The sequence below is a fragment of the Salvelinus sp. IW2-2015 genome, unplaced genomic scaffold (genome assembly GCF_002910315.2).
Source record: "Salvelinus sp. IW2-2015 unplaced genomic scaffold, ASM291031v2 Un_scaffold16687, whole genome shotgun sequence".
In the NCBI taxonomy this organism is placed as follows: domain Eukaryota; kingdom Metazoa; phylum Chordata; class Actinopteri; order Salmoniformes; family Salmonidae; genus Salvelinus; species Salvelinus sp. IW2-2015.
The window spans coordinates 117,626-134,394 of NW_019957708.1; the positions used below are offsets into that span (position 1 = coordinate 117,626).

The following is a 16,769-nucleotide window of genomic DNA, read 5'->3' on the forward strand; positions in this document are numbered from 1 at the left end:
CATCCATCCCTCCCTCCCCTCCACTTTCGTGATTTATTAGCCTCAGTTCCAATATTTGTTGCCAGTGTGTTTTCTTCCCCTTGTCTAAATGTCACCCCTTCTTCTAAGACAATATAGAGAGGCAGAGAAAGAGCGAAGGAGAGGGCAAGTACGGGGGAGATAGAGGAGGGGAGGGGGGGAACTCGTAAAAAGAGCAACAAAGTTTGGGAAGATTAAACATTAGGTAAGACACTTTCTCACATATATACACAAAAAAAGCTTAGTGTCGCAATTCCTGGACGAGGGGTGGGTGTAGTCATCTCTATATCAAATCCAATTTTATTTGTCACATGCCCCGAATACAACAGGTACCTTACAGTGAAATGCTTACTTACAAGCCCTTAACCAACAATGCAGTTTTAAGAAAATACCCCCCAAAAGTAAGAGATAAAAATAACAAATAATTAAAGAGCAGCAGTAAATAACAATAGCAGGGCTATATACAAGGGACACTGGTACAGAGTCAATGTGTCAATGTGCAGGGGCACCGGTGTCGAGGTAATTGAGGTAATTATGTACATGTAGGTAGAGTTATTAAAGTGGCTATGCATAGATAATAATAGAGAGTAGCAGCAGCGTGGGGGGGCAATGCAAATAGTCTGGGTAGCCATTTGATTAGCTGTTGAGGAGTCTTATGGCATGGGGGAAGAAGCTGTTTAGAAGCCTCTTGGACCTAGACTTGGCGCTCCGGTACTGCTTGCCTTGTGGTAGCAGAGAGAACAGTCTATGACTAGGGTAGATGGAGTCTTTGACAATTTTTAGGGCCTTCCTCTGACACCGCTTGGTATAGAGGTCCTGGATGGCAGGAAGCTTGGCCCCGGTGATGTACTGGGCCGTACGCASTACCCTCTGTAGTGCCTTGCGGTCGGAGGCCGGCCAGTTGCCAAACCAGGCAGTGATGTAACCCGTCAGGATGCTCTCGATGGTGCAGCTGTAAAATCTTTTCAGTCTCCTGAGGGGGAATAGGTTTTATCGTGCCCTCTTCACGACTGTCTTTGTTTGCTTGGACCATGTTAGTTTGTTGGTGATGTGGACGCCAAGTTGAAGCTCTCAACCTGCTCCACTACAGCCCCGTCGATGACAATGGGGGCGTGCTCGGTCCTCCTTTTCCTGTAGTCCACAATCATCTCCTTTGTCTTGATCACGTTGAGCGAGAGGTTGTTGTCCTTGCTCCACACGTTCAGGTCTCTGACCTCATCCATATAGGCTGTCTCATCGTTGTCGGTGATCAGGCCTATCACTGTTGTGTCATCAGCAAACTTAATGAATATGGTGCTGGAGTCGGGCCTGGCCGTGCAGTCATGAGTGAACAGGGAGTACAGGAGGGGACTGAGCACGCACCCCTGAGGGGCCCCAGTGTTGCGGATCAGCGTGGTGGATGTGTTGTTAACTACCATTACCACCTGGGGGCAGCCTGTCAGGAAGTCAAAGATCCAGTTGCAGAGGGAGGTGTTTAGTCCCAGGGTCCTTCATCTTCTGCTGGGTATTTCATACAGGCCACAGTAACCACTGCACGTTTCAGTCAAACACACAATGTGGTATCAGAGAGAACCTGTAGCTAGGGCCACTGAATGAACAGAGACATATTCTGACAGGTGCTTTTAATGTTCTTGGAAACTGGTGAGTACACACACACAAACACACGCGCACACGCACACACACGGTCCGGGTCACATATTATGTCTTGTGCTTAACATGCACAATGGAACCCATGCCATTCATCAGTGTCAATGTACTGTAGTGTAACCATTACACAGTGTCCCCTCCCTCTGACTGCCACCCTACACCCCTTCTCGCTCTCTCCCTCCCGCCCTCCCTCTCTCCCTCGCTCTCTCCTTTATAACCCATCACTCCCATCTCACCATTCTCACTCTTTCTTTCGGTCTTTTACGGGACTGGACACACATTATTTTTCTTAACGAGGGGAAGCAACCAAGGGACAAACAGCAGAGATGAAAAATGCTTTTTTACATATTTACCTATCAAAATTGTAGGTGCTTTTTTGGATGTTGAGTTTCCCTCACTTTTGTTCTTTGTGTTATAATATTAGTCTCTTTCTCTCTCAAACATTTTCTAGAGAGAGAGAGATAGAGAGAGAGATATAAAGAGTGAGAGAGAGAGAGATAGAAAGAAAGATAGAGGGGAATCAGACAAACAAAAAGTGTCATAATTTTGATCACTGTCTGCCAAAAAGTCATTTTATTTGGTCCAGAACGATACTATTTGGACGATACTATTTGGATTTGACCATTTTTATTTTCTAACTGAGTTTGTTTAGACGTGTACCTGGATAACCTGACATGACAATACCTTCCTATAGGCATGTRTCTGCTATCACAGAGGTGCAAATTGTTCATCTATAAGATTGATACCGTTCACTAAGAAATTTGATTTCATTTTCAATCTGGTCAGACACATTTCCAAAGAGAAAAACTACTGGACAGTGCTGGACATGAACTGGTAAGAACCCACGTTTATTACTAAGCTGTACTCACCCAGAGAACTTGTTATGTATTATACATAGCATTTTTCATAGAAAATTAAATAGCACCCTCATCTACAGTCTTGATCACAGACCTGATGGTTGTGAATAAGCTGTAAGAGGGAGAGATGAGCTTCTCCAACAGAACACATTACTTAACTAACCAGGTCGACCTTCTCCGAACTGCAGATATGAGGGGATCATCCCCAAGCTCGGAACCAGAAACATAGAACTAACTGACACACTGACGGACAACGAGGCATAACCGTGGAAACGGGCAGACTGCCGCCCAAGTACACTCACTGACCCACGGAGACGGACAGACAGACAGTCTGATGCCAACTGTCTCTGCTGTCAATCTCACGGCACAACTCCTCCTGCTGTTGCTATGGGCAACCCACCCGACCATGGCAACCAACTGGCTGTAAGTCTGGCGTTCCGGGAGGGAGAGAAAGAGAGAGTTTGTTTGTCATGCTATAACTTTTAAAAGATGGTGACGTGCCTCTAAATCTCTTTCTGTCGCTCCCCTTTCACTCTTTGTCTCTCCCTTGCTGACCTTTTCTCTCTTGTCCTCTCTCTCTTTCTCCCTCCCTTCACTGTGTCTTCTCTGTCTCTTTGGTCTGCTGGTCTTTCTCTTGTCCTCTCTCTCTCTCTCTCTCTCTCCCACCCTTCACTGTGTCTTCTCTGTCCCTTTTGTCTGCTGGTCTTTCTCTTGTCCTCTCTCTCTCTCCCTCCCTTCACTGTGTCTTCTCTGTCCCTTTTGTCTGCCGGTCTTTCTCCATCCTTCTCTTTCTCTCTCTGAAACCCTGTTCCCTGTGTTCACTCCTCTTTCACCCATCATTGGCTCTTTCGCCTCTTCTCTTCCTCTCCCTCTATCCTTATCCTCTATCTCACCCCTTCTCGCCATTTACCCCCTCGCTCTCCCTCAATCCCCATTTCCCCCACTTTCTCTTCCTCTATCTCCCCCTCTGCCCCTCCCCTCTCTCTCCTGCATCGTCCCCTCTCCCTCTCAGCTCCCTGGCGAGGATGCCGCGCTCGCGGCCCGTGTCGGGTGCTGCCCCCTGTGGGCGGCTGAGGGGACTGTCCGTGGGGCAGGTGGGGGTGTGCAGGGCGCGGGGAGAAGTCATGGAGTCTGTGCGCAAGGCAGCCGAGATGGTCATAGAGGAGGTATGAGCCTGGGGCAGAACTGTCATCGGTTCTGTGTTACAAAAGTAGTGAAGTCCATTGGAAGAGTTTCTTTAAGATCAGCCATTGTCTTTCTCAAGATCATCTTCAATCAGCATCATCAGCGCTGTTGTTACAGTCATCTTCAACATCATCATCAGCGCTGTTGTTACAGTCATCTTCAACATCATCATCAGCGCTTTGTTACAGTCATCTTCAAAATCATCATCAGCGCTGTTGTTACAGTCATCTTCAACATCATCATCACCAAAATCATCTTCTTCAACCGATATCCATATCAATCAGTGTGGAGGAGTGTCATCATTAACCTCCTCAATCATCCTCATCATTTGTATTATTATTATATTATGATCATCTTTTTCTTCCTCTTTAACCAGCATCATTAACATCCCCCTCATCTGTACTCAGTAAAGTATTAAACAATTGCACCAGTTTGACCAAAGTTCACTCTCCTCAGCACCTATGTAAAATGTTTATCTGCCTATCTATATGAACCCCGAACCCTTGGTCCCATTGGCTTGGCTGTTGGTCGGATCAGTGCCAGCACCAGTTTCGTAATCGGCGTTGGAACTGCTCCACCACCCCGCGTGGAGTCAACGTGTTCGGTAGAGTCATGAGCCAAGGTGAGGACAGCAGGGCCTCTCTAGTTKKCAGTGGAYCTCTGTGGTTGTACCACAGTCATTAACATGCTGGTAACATGCTGGCCGTTGATTCCACATGGCTGAAATCAGAAGGACCAAGGACATGTGATGACATGGTAAATTAGTCAATTGCTGTCTTGAACTCTTCTATAAACCAGGCACCCGTGAGGCGGCCTTTGTGCACGCCCTGTCCTCGGCGGCGGTAGCGGTTGCAGTGACGCGAGGCTGCAGCCGGGGGGAGCTAGAGCGGTGTGGCTGCGACAGGAAGGTCAGAGGGGTCAGTCCCGAGGGTGAGTCTGGGGTGTGGGCCTCTGATCCTCTGTCTACGCTTGTGTCTAGACARCGGTCWATATGTCTGTCTCTCTTGCTGTCTGTCAGTTAAACTTTGTCTCTATTGTCTTGAAATACATAATTGGAAAATGTGCAGATGCTATCAACATCTTTCTTTCTMTCCCGCAGGTTTCCAGTGGTCTGGGTGCAGTGATAACCTTTCCTATGGTGTGGCCTTCTCCCAGACCTTCGTGGATGAGACGGAGCGTGCCAAGGGGATGTCYGCAGGGCGACCCCTCATGAATGTCCATAACKACGAGGCTGGACGGAAGGTTGGTGGCGGTGGGGCACTCTGKTGACATCATCAATCTTCACTTCTATCATCTTTTTTCRTCGTTTCCTTTGACTTCCTGATCGTTCTTTTACATTCCTCCATCCCCAGGCTATCCTCCATAACATGCAGGTGGAGTGTAAGTGRCATGGTGTCTCGGGATCCTGTGAGCTGAGGACRTGCTGGAAAGTCATGCCCCCATTTCGGCGCGTCGGCGCCGTGCTGAAGGAACGCTTTGATGGAGCCACAGAGGTACAGCCATATATTTGGGATATCATCTTCATTATTCATTTAATAGGTGACAAACCATTGGAAATTAGTGTTTTTTACTGCTTCCAGTCTTTTCAAAATCTCTAACATTCAACAAATACCCCCACTCACCCAGGTGCGTCTGTCCCGTATCGGCTCCAGGACAGCCCTGCTGCCCCGGGACCCCCAGGTCAAACCTCCCGCCGCCAGGGACCTGGTGTACCTCGCTGTCTCTCCAGACTTCTGCCGTCTCGACCCCGACAATGGGATCCCCGGGACGGCCGGCCGACGCTGTAACGGTGAGATTCAGTCACATCAGCAGCACTGGGATAAAGCATTTACGTTTTATTAGGTGATCAGGCTGTTTTGTATGTTCACATCCTTATTTCCTTTCCTCTACCTCGTCACCATCCTCCCCTCCCAGGCACCTCCCGGCTGGCCCCAGATGGCTGTGAGCTGGTGTGTTGTGMGCCAGGGTACCGGGCAGGCCGGGCRGAGYTGGTGCAGCGCTGCTCCTGTAAGTTCTCCTGGTGCTGCTCGGTCCGCTGCCAGCAGTGCAAGAACACAGTGATGATCCACACCTGCCGAGAGTGAACCCAGTCTATGCAGAACCCAGAGCACTGAGCAGACACGCAAGAACCTTACACCTGTCCAGACACTCTAGAACACAGCCCAGACACTCCAGAACACTACCCAGACACAACAATGTCCAGACACTCTAGAACACAACCCAGACACTCTAGAACACAGCCCAGACACTCCAGAACACTACCCAGACACAACAATGTCCGGACACTCTTGAACACAACTCAGACACTCTAGAACACAGCCCAGACACTCCAGAACACTACCCAGACACAACACTGTCCAGACACTCTAGAACACAACAGTACCCAGACACTCTAGAACACAACACTACCCAGACATTCTGGAACACTACAACGACCAGACCCGTGGAGGCTGCTGAGGGGAGGACGGCTCATAATAACGGCTGGAACGAAGTAAATGGAATAGCATGTGTTTGATACTATTCCACTAATTCCGCTCCAGCCATTACCACGAGCCCGTCTTCCCCAATTAAGGTGCCACCAACCTCCTGTGTACCAGACACTCTAGAACCAGGGTTCCCAACCTAGGAGGCGCGCCAACGTTTCTTTGAGGGGGGCAGGACCTTCCTTGACTTGAGGGTTATATATTTTTTTATTGTTTATACCGATCTAAAACAAGCATAAATCTGTGAAGCTTTAGGCTAGAAACAAGCGGTAAAATGCCCGAGGAAGATGCGACTCTGGGAATATCTTTAGTTTGTCTCTATGACATTCAGAATCTGAGTTATGACCTAAAGTCAAGGAGTCAAAGAAATTGGACTTTGCTTGGGAAGTAATCTTATACAATGTGTGACTCTSTRGCTATSAATTGATCTATTCACTTTCTGTAAAATATAATATGTATAATTAAATTGAGGTTGATATACATTTTAATAAAACATATTTGGTAGCGGAATAACATTMTGGAAAATCGGGTCAAGYCTTTATTTTCCTTATSRATTATTATTATAARCATTAAAMAGCCTACCTAAAATCCTAGGTCCCTGAAATTAAACAAAGTTACATTTTTCAAATGTGAAAAGTGGGGCCCTGGGGGAAAGGTTGGGAACCGCTGCTGTAGAACACTGTCCAGACATTGTAGAACAACACTTTGATAACATGTTCTACAAAACTGACCTGACATACACTTTAAGACTCTGGCAAGAACCGTGTGGATAGTATAAGCCAGTGCATTATGAGAGTGAGGACCTACGCATGACAGAAANAACTGACCTGACATACACTTTAAGACTCTGGCAAGAACCGTGTGGATAGTATAAGCCAGTGCATTATGAGAGTGAGGACCTACGCATGACAGAAAGCTCTGCAAGGGAAGGCCGAAAGGGTGGAATGACCTCTCCCATTACCTCTAATGCCAGAAAGTAGAGAGATATACTAAAAAGCATGGAAGGAAGGAAACTCACTGCATAGAGCAATATTCACACTCCCATGGAACATATTACACTCATGATGTACTCTTTCAACCAAAAAGGAACTATAATGCAGCATTGCAAGRCAGCYTCCWWCACTGTGTAGGTGATTGTCTAGATCACAATGGCACACAGCCTACAGCGAGCACACACACACAATTAACTTAAACTGACAAAGCGTTTAAAGCCGAAATTAACCACAACTAACAAGGAAATTATTACAGCCCTTTTCTTAAATGCGTTTGATTTCAGTGTAGTAGGTAGTTGCAATCTTTATACATTTACTGTATTTATGAGTCTTTTGATTTCACTGTAGTAGGTAGTTGCAGTCTTTATACATGTACTGTATTTATGATTCTTGATTTCAGTGTAGTTGGTAGTTGCAGTCTTTATACATTTACTGTATTTATGAGTCTTTTGATTTCAGTGTAGTAGGTAGTTGCAGTATATACATTTACTGTATTTATGAGTCTTTTGATTTCAGTGTAGTAGGTAGTTGCAGTCTTTTTACATTTACTGTATTTATGAGTCTTTTGCCACAATTCTGTCTTTTATTTATTTGTACATCAATCATCCTGTGGCCATCCTCCTACCCCTCAGATTCTACCAGTGAGAATACCTGTCCTTTCCCCCCAGTCCGTCTGCATCCATATTGCTTTAGTCCAACGCTGATAAAACAATTGTCATGCATGTTGCTACAGTGTTCTGCACAGTTGACTTGGTCAAATAAACTTGTTTTGACTACAGTTTTTTTCTATGATGTGTGCTGTATACGTCACGTGAAACATATATAGAAAAATAACAATTACACACCAACTATGGGTCAGTTAAACAATTTTATTACAAACATTCTGCAATTACAAACATCCAGAAGTTGACTAGGAAAAGGTTATAATCTCACCATCATTGTTATTATCAAGATTAAGATCAGCTATTCAAAATACTACAGCTTAATGTGTTATACTATCAACCAATCACAATCAAGATGGTAGTCAAGCAAAAAAAAAGGTTTTAATTACTCCCAAAATAATATACGCTAAGAATTTCCCAAAAGAAAATCATAAAATTACTACATCATACATGACACAAAAAGAGATAAAAAATCATATATATTCAGTTCTGTGTCGCCTTCAGAAGGCAGTAAAATCTGAGGCGAAAATGCACTTGGTGTGTCCCAAAAGGAAAAGTGACCATTCTAGCATGCTAGCCTGGTCGGGAGTGGAAGACAATATCTTGTTTCTCCCCCCCTCCTCACAGTAGGCAACAACAAGAAAATAAATAGTCACATTAAGTGTTTCCCCAAGATATTTATTTCATTAAGGCGAGGCACAAAGGCACATGTACAGCAGGTAGGAGAGCCCGCCCCACAGGAAGTAATAAGTTAGGTAAACACTGCAGATATCAAAGTTATCGAGAAGGAACTAGTGAAAGTTTCTGTTCATTCCTCCCCTCTGGTATCTCTCACTTGAAAAGAACCAAATTGCTTCTCCTCCTTCCATTCTTCAAGACAGACTGAGAAGCCACAGGTGCATGAACTGTGATTGCGTCTCTCGATGCCATCTTTCATCGCCCGTACCTTCACTCTCCTTTTTGTCCTTTTTCACAGCTGTTATCCTCGCTTCACTTATTTGTAACCAAACTCGCCCATTCTATACATTGCCCCTCTACCGCTCCCTCTTCCTCCTCCTTATAGCAGACACAAGCGTTTCTTGGGTTTAGTCTCAGGAGTTCCAAAGCTGCCAGGATGCCTCGGTCAAACACGTTCTTCAGCCCCCTCTGAGTAGAGAGAGGAGAGAGAGGAGAGAAGAGGGAAGTTGCATTGACTTTTTCAAGGTTATAAATGTATTCTAACCATATTTTGTGAACAGCATATGTTTTCAGCCACCATGGGGTCCTATCCAGCTCTTTTCCTCTAACAATGTAACATCATCATAATCCGTGTGGCCCCTTACCTTGCGTGAGGCGGAGCACTCCACATATTTGATCGGCCGCGCGATGGTCCCGGGCCAGCTATGTCTCGCTCTCAGGGGACAGGGGGCGCTGTTTGTTCTTGGCCAGCTTCTCCACAGTGTTGCTGTCGTCCCTCAGATCTCACCTGGGTGCCACCAACAGGAAGGGTGTACGAGGACAGTGATGGATATCTCTGGAACCCACTACAGGGGTCGAAGGATACAACAAAGGTTAGAGTGTGTACAGAATCAGTTCATATGCTCAATGCAAAACCATTTTACATGATGTGTCATTCAGCACACACAGTTAGTGCATTCATCTTAAGATAGCAAGGTGAGACAACCACACACCTCAGTCGTAGTAAGTACATTTTTCAGCAAAGTGAGTGCTAGTAGAAAAGACAAGTGCATGCTCTTTTCTTTTCTTTTACCCTGAGCTAGCCCCTAGCCATTATGTTTGCAGATTATACAAAGATAGATGTAAGCCAGGAATGAGCAACTGGAGGCCGGGGATCAATTTCCCAAAATTAGTTTAAAAAATATATTTTTTTTAGGAACTCATTCGGGGTCTCGACTTACTATTGAGAGTTACAATAGTATAATACAATTTGCAATTATGAAATGTGGTTGTGAATCATTAGTTTATTGTGTTATGTTAGTCACTGACAGTCACTGAATTAGCTAAGAATTTTTTGATTGGTAAATTAGCTAGCCATCTGTAGTAATCATGGTCGAATTACCGACCGGGAGGCCCCCGTTAAATTTTGTCACGCTCACTCAGATATCATATTAAAAACTGCAAACATTTCTCTCCACACTAAGGCAAAGTGTGTAGAATTTAGAAACATTTTGCTGTGAAACTACACGTTCTTCTCTCCACCCATGGCAAATTAGTAGAATTGCATGAAATGAGTTCAAAAATTGTAACATCTTCTCTCTGCCCCATGGCAAAATGTATAAGATATGAGACAAACTTACTTTAAAACTGCAACTTTTCTCTACACTCCATGGCAAAATGTGTAGAATTGTAGGAAATTAACTAAAACTTCAATGTTTTGCTCGCAAGACAACTTAGGCTATGGCTGGCTCTGACTGCATGTGTGGGAATGGATGTGGGTACACAGGCCCGTGTGCCACTGCCGATCGCCGATCAAAGTTGCCCATTCCTGATGTAAGCAATATGAGGAGGACTTCACCTAGCCTTCCAATGGGCTTTGGGAGATCTTCTGCCATAACAGAAGGTGAAGAGGCTAAGGAAAGGGTTCAGATCCGTCATCTAGAAGTTTCTCTATGGGTAATAATACAAGGTAAAAAGTTGAGGTGTGMCGACTCAGAGACCAACACTGACCTTCTCTCGGACGTTCTCAAAGGATGAGGGTGAGACGCAGGAGAAACAGACGAGGAAGACATCCGTCTGTGGGTAGCTGAGAGGTCGCAGCCTATCGTAATCCTCCTGACCTGAGACGACCAACCAGAGGGAGAGAACGCGGTGACAATGAAACTAATGTGATATTGAACGATTCAACTGGTTGAGTTGCATTTACAAGACATCATATGTTCTCAAGAATGAACAAAGGCAGACTAGGATTTAGTTGTAGCACACAGACTGCTTAAAAGGATATACAGACAAAAGCATAAATTGACAGACAGAGACAGATTACCTGCGGTGTCGAAAAGCCCAAGTGTGTAGGGTTCCCCTCCGATCATCACCGTCACTGCATAATTATCAAACACCTGCACACATGAGACACACAAAATAATGAGTAAAATGGTTCAAGGGATGTTACCCATCAAAAATTATTTCATGAAGCAAATGTAAAATCAATAAGATAAACGTATTAAAAATAAAAAAGGGTTCAAATCAAACATTACCCCAACTGGCTGGTTATGGTGTTAAAGCCCATTCTACCCTCCCACTCAGCTCTCTGGACATCACCCCACTGACCTCCACAGTGTTTAGGGTGTGACTTGTCTGACCCTACTTACACCCTCCCCTGCCCACCTCTTACCGTAGGCACGTATTCTGAGGGGAACTTGTTGGTTGTGTAGGAGATAAGTAGACAGGTCTTTCCTACAGCTCCGTCCCCCACCACTACACACTTTATTGTCTGCATCTACTTGACGAGAGAGACAGACACAGATAGACAGACAGGACACACATACACCAGTCATAACATAGTAGAGTTAATATCTTATGAAGGACATAATTGAGACCTTGCTTGTAACTCCACATAATAACAGTAACTGGGAAACTAAAAACAACATAACCAGACAGAGTGGAGATGACAACAGCATTGCGATTAGCAATAACACTGTCTGCCTTGCCTGCAGTCTATTGATGTACAGACAGGTGATGTTCATGGTGTGATAGGCTAATGCTCAAAACATGGGCATCTATTGATCATCAAACCACAAACGATGCTTGACCGCATTTGAAACATGTTGATTGTCACTAATGGATCCTTTATGGGGGGCGGAACTTCTACTAGTCAACGGAAAAAGGTAGAGACAGACAGGTAAACAGACAGGGGTCCAGACAAATCAAAATATGCCTGGACTACCCCAAAAAAGTGTGTCTCTGTGACAAACTTGGTGTTATGTAACAAAAAGTTATTTCCGGTTACTGCTAGACAACGTTAACTTCTGCATACTTGCATAGCAAAGACATGGCAGGGAAAGGGAAGCGACATGATGTAGTCATTACTACTTCTTGCGTTTTGCATGATTTAAGATTATAATTTCAAATCATTACTTCTGCTGAATAAGTAGATTAACACATTAGAAACGGGTAGTCTATACCTAGCTGCTTTTAGCAACGCTAGTATTTCCACACTAGTGATGTGGAATTATCTTGCACAAAAACGCTATAGTTTCCGGTCACAACTTGTAGACTTGTTTACGTGCGGTTTGTTGGTAACGTTTCTTTGCTACCTGTGTCTGTGTCTCAATCTAGGGGGGGTTGGGCAAAACTAAACATGGCGGTGTTCACTTTAGCAATCTCACTGGAATAAAGACCTCCTCCGTTCCTGTCATTATTGAAAGAGATTGTGATATCTCACACCTCAAAATAGGGCTAATTAATGTTAGATCCCTCACTTCCAAGGCAGTTATAGTCAATGAACTAATCACTGATCATAATCTTGATGTGATTGGCCTGACTGAAACATGGTTTAAGCCTGATGAATTTACTGTGTTAAATGAGGCCTCTCCTCCTGGTTACACTAGTGACCACATCTGCCTTCCTGAAGACAAACAATGTATACGAAACGCTTCAGTCTGGTTTTAGACCCCATCATAGCACTGAGACTGCACTCGTGAAGACGGCAAATTACTTTTTAATGGCGTCAGACCGAGGCTCTGCATCTGTCCTCGTGCTCCTAGACCTTAGTGCTGCTTTTGATACCATCAATCACCACATTCTTTTGGAGAGATTGGAATCCCAAATTGGTCTACACGGACAAGTTCTGGCTTGGTTTAGATCTTATCTGTCGGAAAGATATCAGTTTGTCTCTGTGGATGGTTTGTCTTCTGACAAATCAACTGAAAATGTCAGTGTTCCTCAAGGTTCCGTTTTAGGACCACTTGTTTTCACTATATATATWTTTTTTTCCTCTTGGTAATGTCATTAGGAAACATAATGTTAACTTTCATTGCTATGCGGACGATACACAGCCGTACATTTCGATAAAAAATGGTGAAGCCCCAAAATTGCCCTCCCTGGAAGCCTGTGGTTCAGACATTAGGAAGTGGATGGCGGCAAATGTTTTACTTTTAAACTCAGACAAACAGAGATGCTAGTTCTAGGTCCCAAGAAACAGAGAGATCTTCTGTTGGATCTGACAATTAATCTTGATGGCTGTAAAGTCGTCTCAAATAAAACCGTGAAGGACCTCGGCGTTACTCTGGTCCCTGATCTCTCTTTTGACGAACATAAAGAATATTTAAAAGGACAGCCTTTTTCATTGCAAAAATCAGAAACTTTGTCAAAATATGATGCAGAAAAATGTATCCGTGCTTTTGTCACTTCTAGGTTAGACTACTGCAATGCTCTACTTTCCGACTACCCAGATAAAGCACTAAATAAACTTAGTGCTAAACACGGCTGCTAGAATCTTGACTAGAACCAAAACATTTTATCATATTACTCCAGTGCTAGCCTCTCTACACTGGCTTRCTGTTAAGGCTAGGGCTGATTTCAAGATTTTACTGCTAACCTACAAAGCATTACATGGGCTTGCTCCTGCCTATCTTTCCGATTTGGTCCTCCCGTACATACCTACACGTACGTTATGGTCACAAGACGCAGGCCTCCTTACTGTCCCTAGAATTTCTAAGCAAACAGCTGGAGGCAAGGCTTTCTCCTATAGAGCTCCAATTTTATGCAATGTGAGAGACGCAGACTCTGTCTCGACCTTTAKGTCTTTATTGAAGACTGATCTCTTCAGTAGGTCCTATGATTGAGTGTAGTCTAGCCCAGGGGTGTAAAGGTGAACGGAAAGGCACTGGAGCGACGAACCGCCCTTGCTGTCTCTGCCTGGCCGGTTCCCCTCTCTCCACTGGGATTATCTGCCTCTAACCCTATTACAAGGGCTGAGTCACTGGCTTACTGGTGCTCTTCCATGCCGTCCCTAGGAGGGGTGCGTCACTTGAGAGGGTTGAGTCATTGACGTGACCTTCCTGTCCGGGTTGGCGCCCCCCTCGGGTTCGTGGGCTATACTCGGCCTTGTCTCAGGGTAGTAGGTTGGTGGTTGAAGATATCCCTCTAGTGGTGTGGGGGCTGTGCATTGGCGAAGTGGGTGGGGTGTGTTTGGCCCTGTCCGGTGGTATACCACCGGTTTGGCCACTGTGTCTCCCGACCCCTCCTGTCTCAGCCTCCAGTATTTATGCTGCAATAGTTTGTGTCGGGGGGCTAGGGTCAGTCTGTTATATCTGGAGTATTTCTCATGTCTTATCCGGTGTACTGTGTGAATTTAAATATGCTCCCTCTAATTCTCTCCTCTCGGAGGACCTGAGCCCTAGGACCATGCCTCAGGACTACCTAGCCTTTTGACTCCTTGCTGTCCCCAGTCCACCTGGTCATTCTGCTGCTCCAGTTCCAACTGTTCTGCCTGTGGCTATGGAACCCTGACCTGTTCACTGGACGTACTACCTTGTCCCGGACCTGCTGTTTTGGACTCTCTCTCTACCGCACCTGCTGTCTCTAACTCTGAATGCTCTGCTATGAAAAGCCAACTGACATTTACTCCTGAGGTGCTGACCTGTTGCACCCTCTACAACCATTGTGATTATTATTATCTGACTATGCTGGTCATCTATTAACATTTTAACATCTTGGCCATGTTCTGTTATAATCTCCACCTGGCACAGCCAGATGAGGACTGGCCACCCCTCAGAGCCTGGTTCTTCTAGGTTTCTTCCTAGGTTCTGGCCTTTCTAGGGAGTTTTTCCGAGCCACCGTGCTTCTACATCTGCATTGCTTGCTGTTTTTGGTTTTAGGCTGGGTTTCTGTACAGCACTTTGTGACATCGGCTGATGTAAAAAAGGGCTTTATAAATACATTTCATTGATAGTCCGCTGGAAGCCAGAGGTTAAATAAAATTATATTTAAACTTACCCTGCCGATTGTCCTTAGGGTTAAACCTTATGCTGGGGGAAATTGAGAAAAAACATCTAATAGAACAAATTAAACATACTTTCCAAAAGTGGGTCTGTTGTAGACCCACTTCCTCTGCGCTTAATTCATGTCGAAATAAAAGTCCTGCACGTGTGCCATACATGCACAAAAAAAGCAAGATCTTGTTGGYGATTTTTATTTTGACATGTAAGCAGAGAGGAACTGACCCCGCTGAGGAACTGCATGGGTCTGTAACAGACCCACGTTTGGAAATGCTGGTTAATTATACGTTACAATAGATGATTTTTCTCTCTCACAAATTCACCCCCTGCATAAGGACCAAGCCTACAGACAATCGACAGAGTAAATTTAAATGAATTGTATTTATCTTCCGGCAGACTAGTCAGGTTTTTTTGCAAGCTAATTCCCAGCAACGCTAGTGTGTAAATACTAGCGTTGCTAAAAGCAGCTAGTCTATACCTAAACATGTGAAAGGAAATGGCATCGCTTATGAATAAACAATCGCCTCTACAGTTATTGCTTAACTAACTTTGGCAGACAGCAAGTGAACTGGACTGGGGGGCACCAGACATAGGCTGCGCTTAGACTGGTTGACTAATTCTGATATTTTGACCAATCAGATCAACTATGAAGAAAAAAAAATCTGATGTGATTGGTCAAACGACCAATTAGTAGAGGAAAAAGTGGACCTGCTTGTCTAAATGCACTCATATTTCCCAGAAAAATGCAAGGACAGCAAGCATGCCATTGCATAGCTACAGATTGTTACACCAGATAATGTGATTTAACCATAGATTTTGGGGATCCATTACTGGGAGTTACAGGTTAGGTACTGTTTGGCGCACAGAGAATTTTCGACCAACCTTACTTTGGAAACACTAAGATTGCGCCATACACATTATTTTAATAACTGAACATTTTCTAAATTCAAACGCACCACCTGCAACTGGACACAGTTATTTTAGAATATACATGTTTGGTCGAATTGACAACGAAGTTTGTAAAGATTATATCATTAAGGTTGGTCAAATTCTCTGTGCTAACGTTACAGCATACAGTAAGTAACCTGTACCTCCCAGTAATGGATACCAACAATATTTGGTTTCACACATTATCTTGTGTAACAATCTGTAACTAGCTATGAAAGTCTGTTAGTCTAAAAATAAATGTGAAAGTTAAACCTTACAATTTGGTCTACACTGTATGAAGTGTCAGGCAAAAATGTAACAATACTTTCATACCAAACGTTAACTACCGGCTATTCGGGAGACACTAACGTGAAGCATATAGCTAGCCAAATAATTTTGGGTAAAGTTAGATTGTCATAAAGCATTGCCGATAGTTGGTTATTTTGTACCGTCCAAAACATTCGAGACTGGCAGCATATCATGAAACTTCAAAGTTATGACAATGTGGGTTGGCTGGCAAGCATTGCCCCTCGGTTAGCCTGTGATTGCTAATTTCCTAAAAAGTCGCTTATTGTCGTTAACGACAATATAACAATTCAACGTTTCTTACGTGAGTAGGCACTAATATATAACGATGGACGAATCTACACTACAACTCTTCACATTTATTCAACTAACACAAATTCATTATGCCCGTTTTCAGAAAAGTACTCACCGTTTTTCTCCGGCAATTAGGCGTTGGTTACATCCGGGTTTGACTAGACCACTTCTGCGCAACTGCGAGCGAGGATTTTTTTTCTTAGGTTTTTCCCCCACGGTCCTTGTGACAGTACTGCCATCTACCGACACAATAGAGTAATAAATACAATAAAATCTAATCGTATGGTCGCATACATATTTAGCAGATGTTTTTGCGGGTATAGCGAAATGCTTATGTTCCTAGCTCCAACAGTGAAGTAGTATCTAACAATTCACAACAATACACACATCTAAAAGTAAAATAATAGAATTATATAAAAACTAGGACAAGCAATGTCGGAGTGACATTGACTAGAATACAGTA

At 44.2% G+C, this 16,769-nt stretch overlaps 2 protein-coding genes across 3 annotated transcripts; one reads left to right on the plus strand and one right to left on the minus strand.

Moving 5' to 3' along the window:
* Positions 1-1,899: 1,899 nt before the first annotated feature.
* On the plus strand, positions 1,900-6,683 carry wnt4b (wingless-type MMTV integration site family, member 4b). Its single transcript, XM_024147007.2, has 9 exons — positions 1,900-2,499; positions 2,711-2,945; positions 3,535-3,688; positions 4,245-4,329; positions 4,506-4,637; positions 4,807-4,949; positions 5,060-5,200; positions 5,334-5,496; positions 5,622-6,683. Exons 2-9 carry the CDS (start codon positions 2,857-2,859, stop codon positions 5,789-5,791), a joined length of 1,077 nt encoding a protein of 358 aa, XP_024002775.1. The 5' UTR covers positions 1,900-2,499; positions 2,711-2,856; the 3' UTR covers positions 5,792-6,683.
* A 2,566-nt stretch (positions 6,684-9,249) lies between these two features.
* Positions 9,250-16,521, minus strand: LOC112081042 (cdc42 homolog). 2 transcript variants are annotated; one of them, XM_070442828.1, is made up of 5 exons: positions 16,422-16,521; positions 11,173-11,277; positions 10,825-10,897; positions 10,512-10,621; positions 9,250-9,367 (listed from the first exon to the last, which is right to left on the minus strand). In XM_070442828.1, exons 2-5 carry the CDS (start codon positions 11,275-11,277, stop codon positions 9,299-9,301), a joined length of 357 nt encoding a protein of 118 aa, XP_070298929.1. In that variant the 5' UTR covers positions 16,422-16,521; the 3' UTR covers positions 9,250-9,298. The 2 variants fall into 2 exon arrangements, with proteins under 2 accessions (XP_070298929.1, XP_070298930.1); XM_070442829.1 differs by lacking the exon at positions 9,250-9,367 and adding an exon at positions 10,331-10,413.
* Between the last annotated feature and the right edge of the window lie 248 nt (positions 16,522-16,769).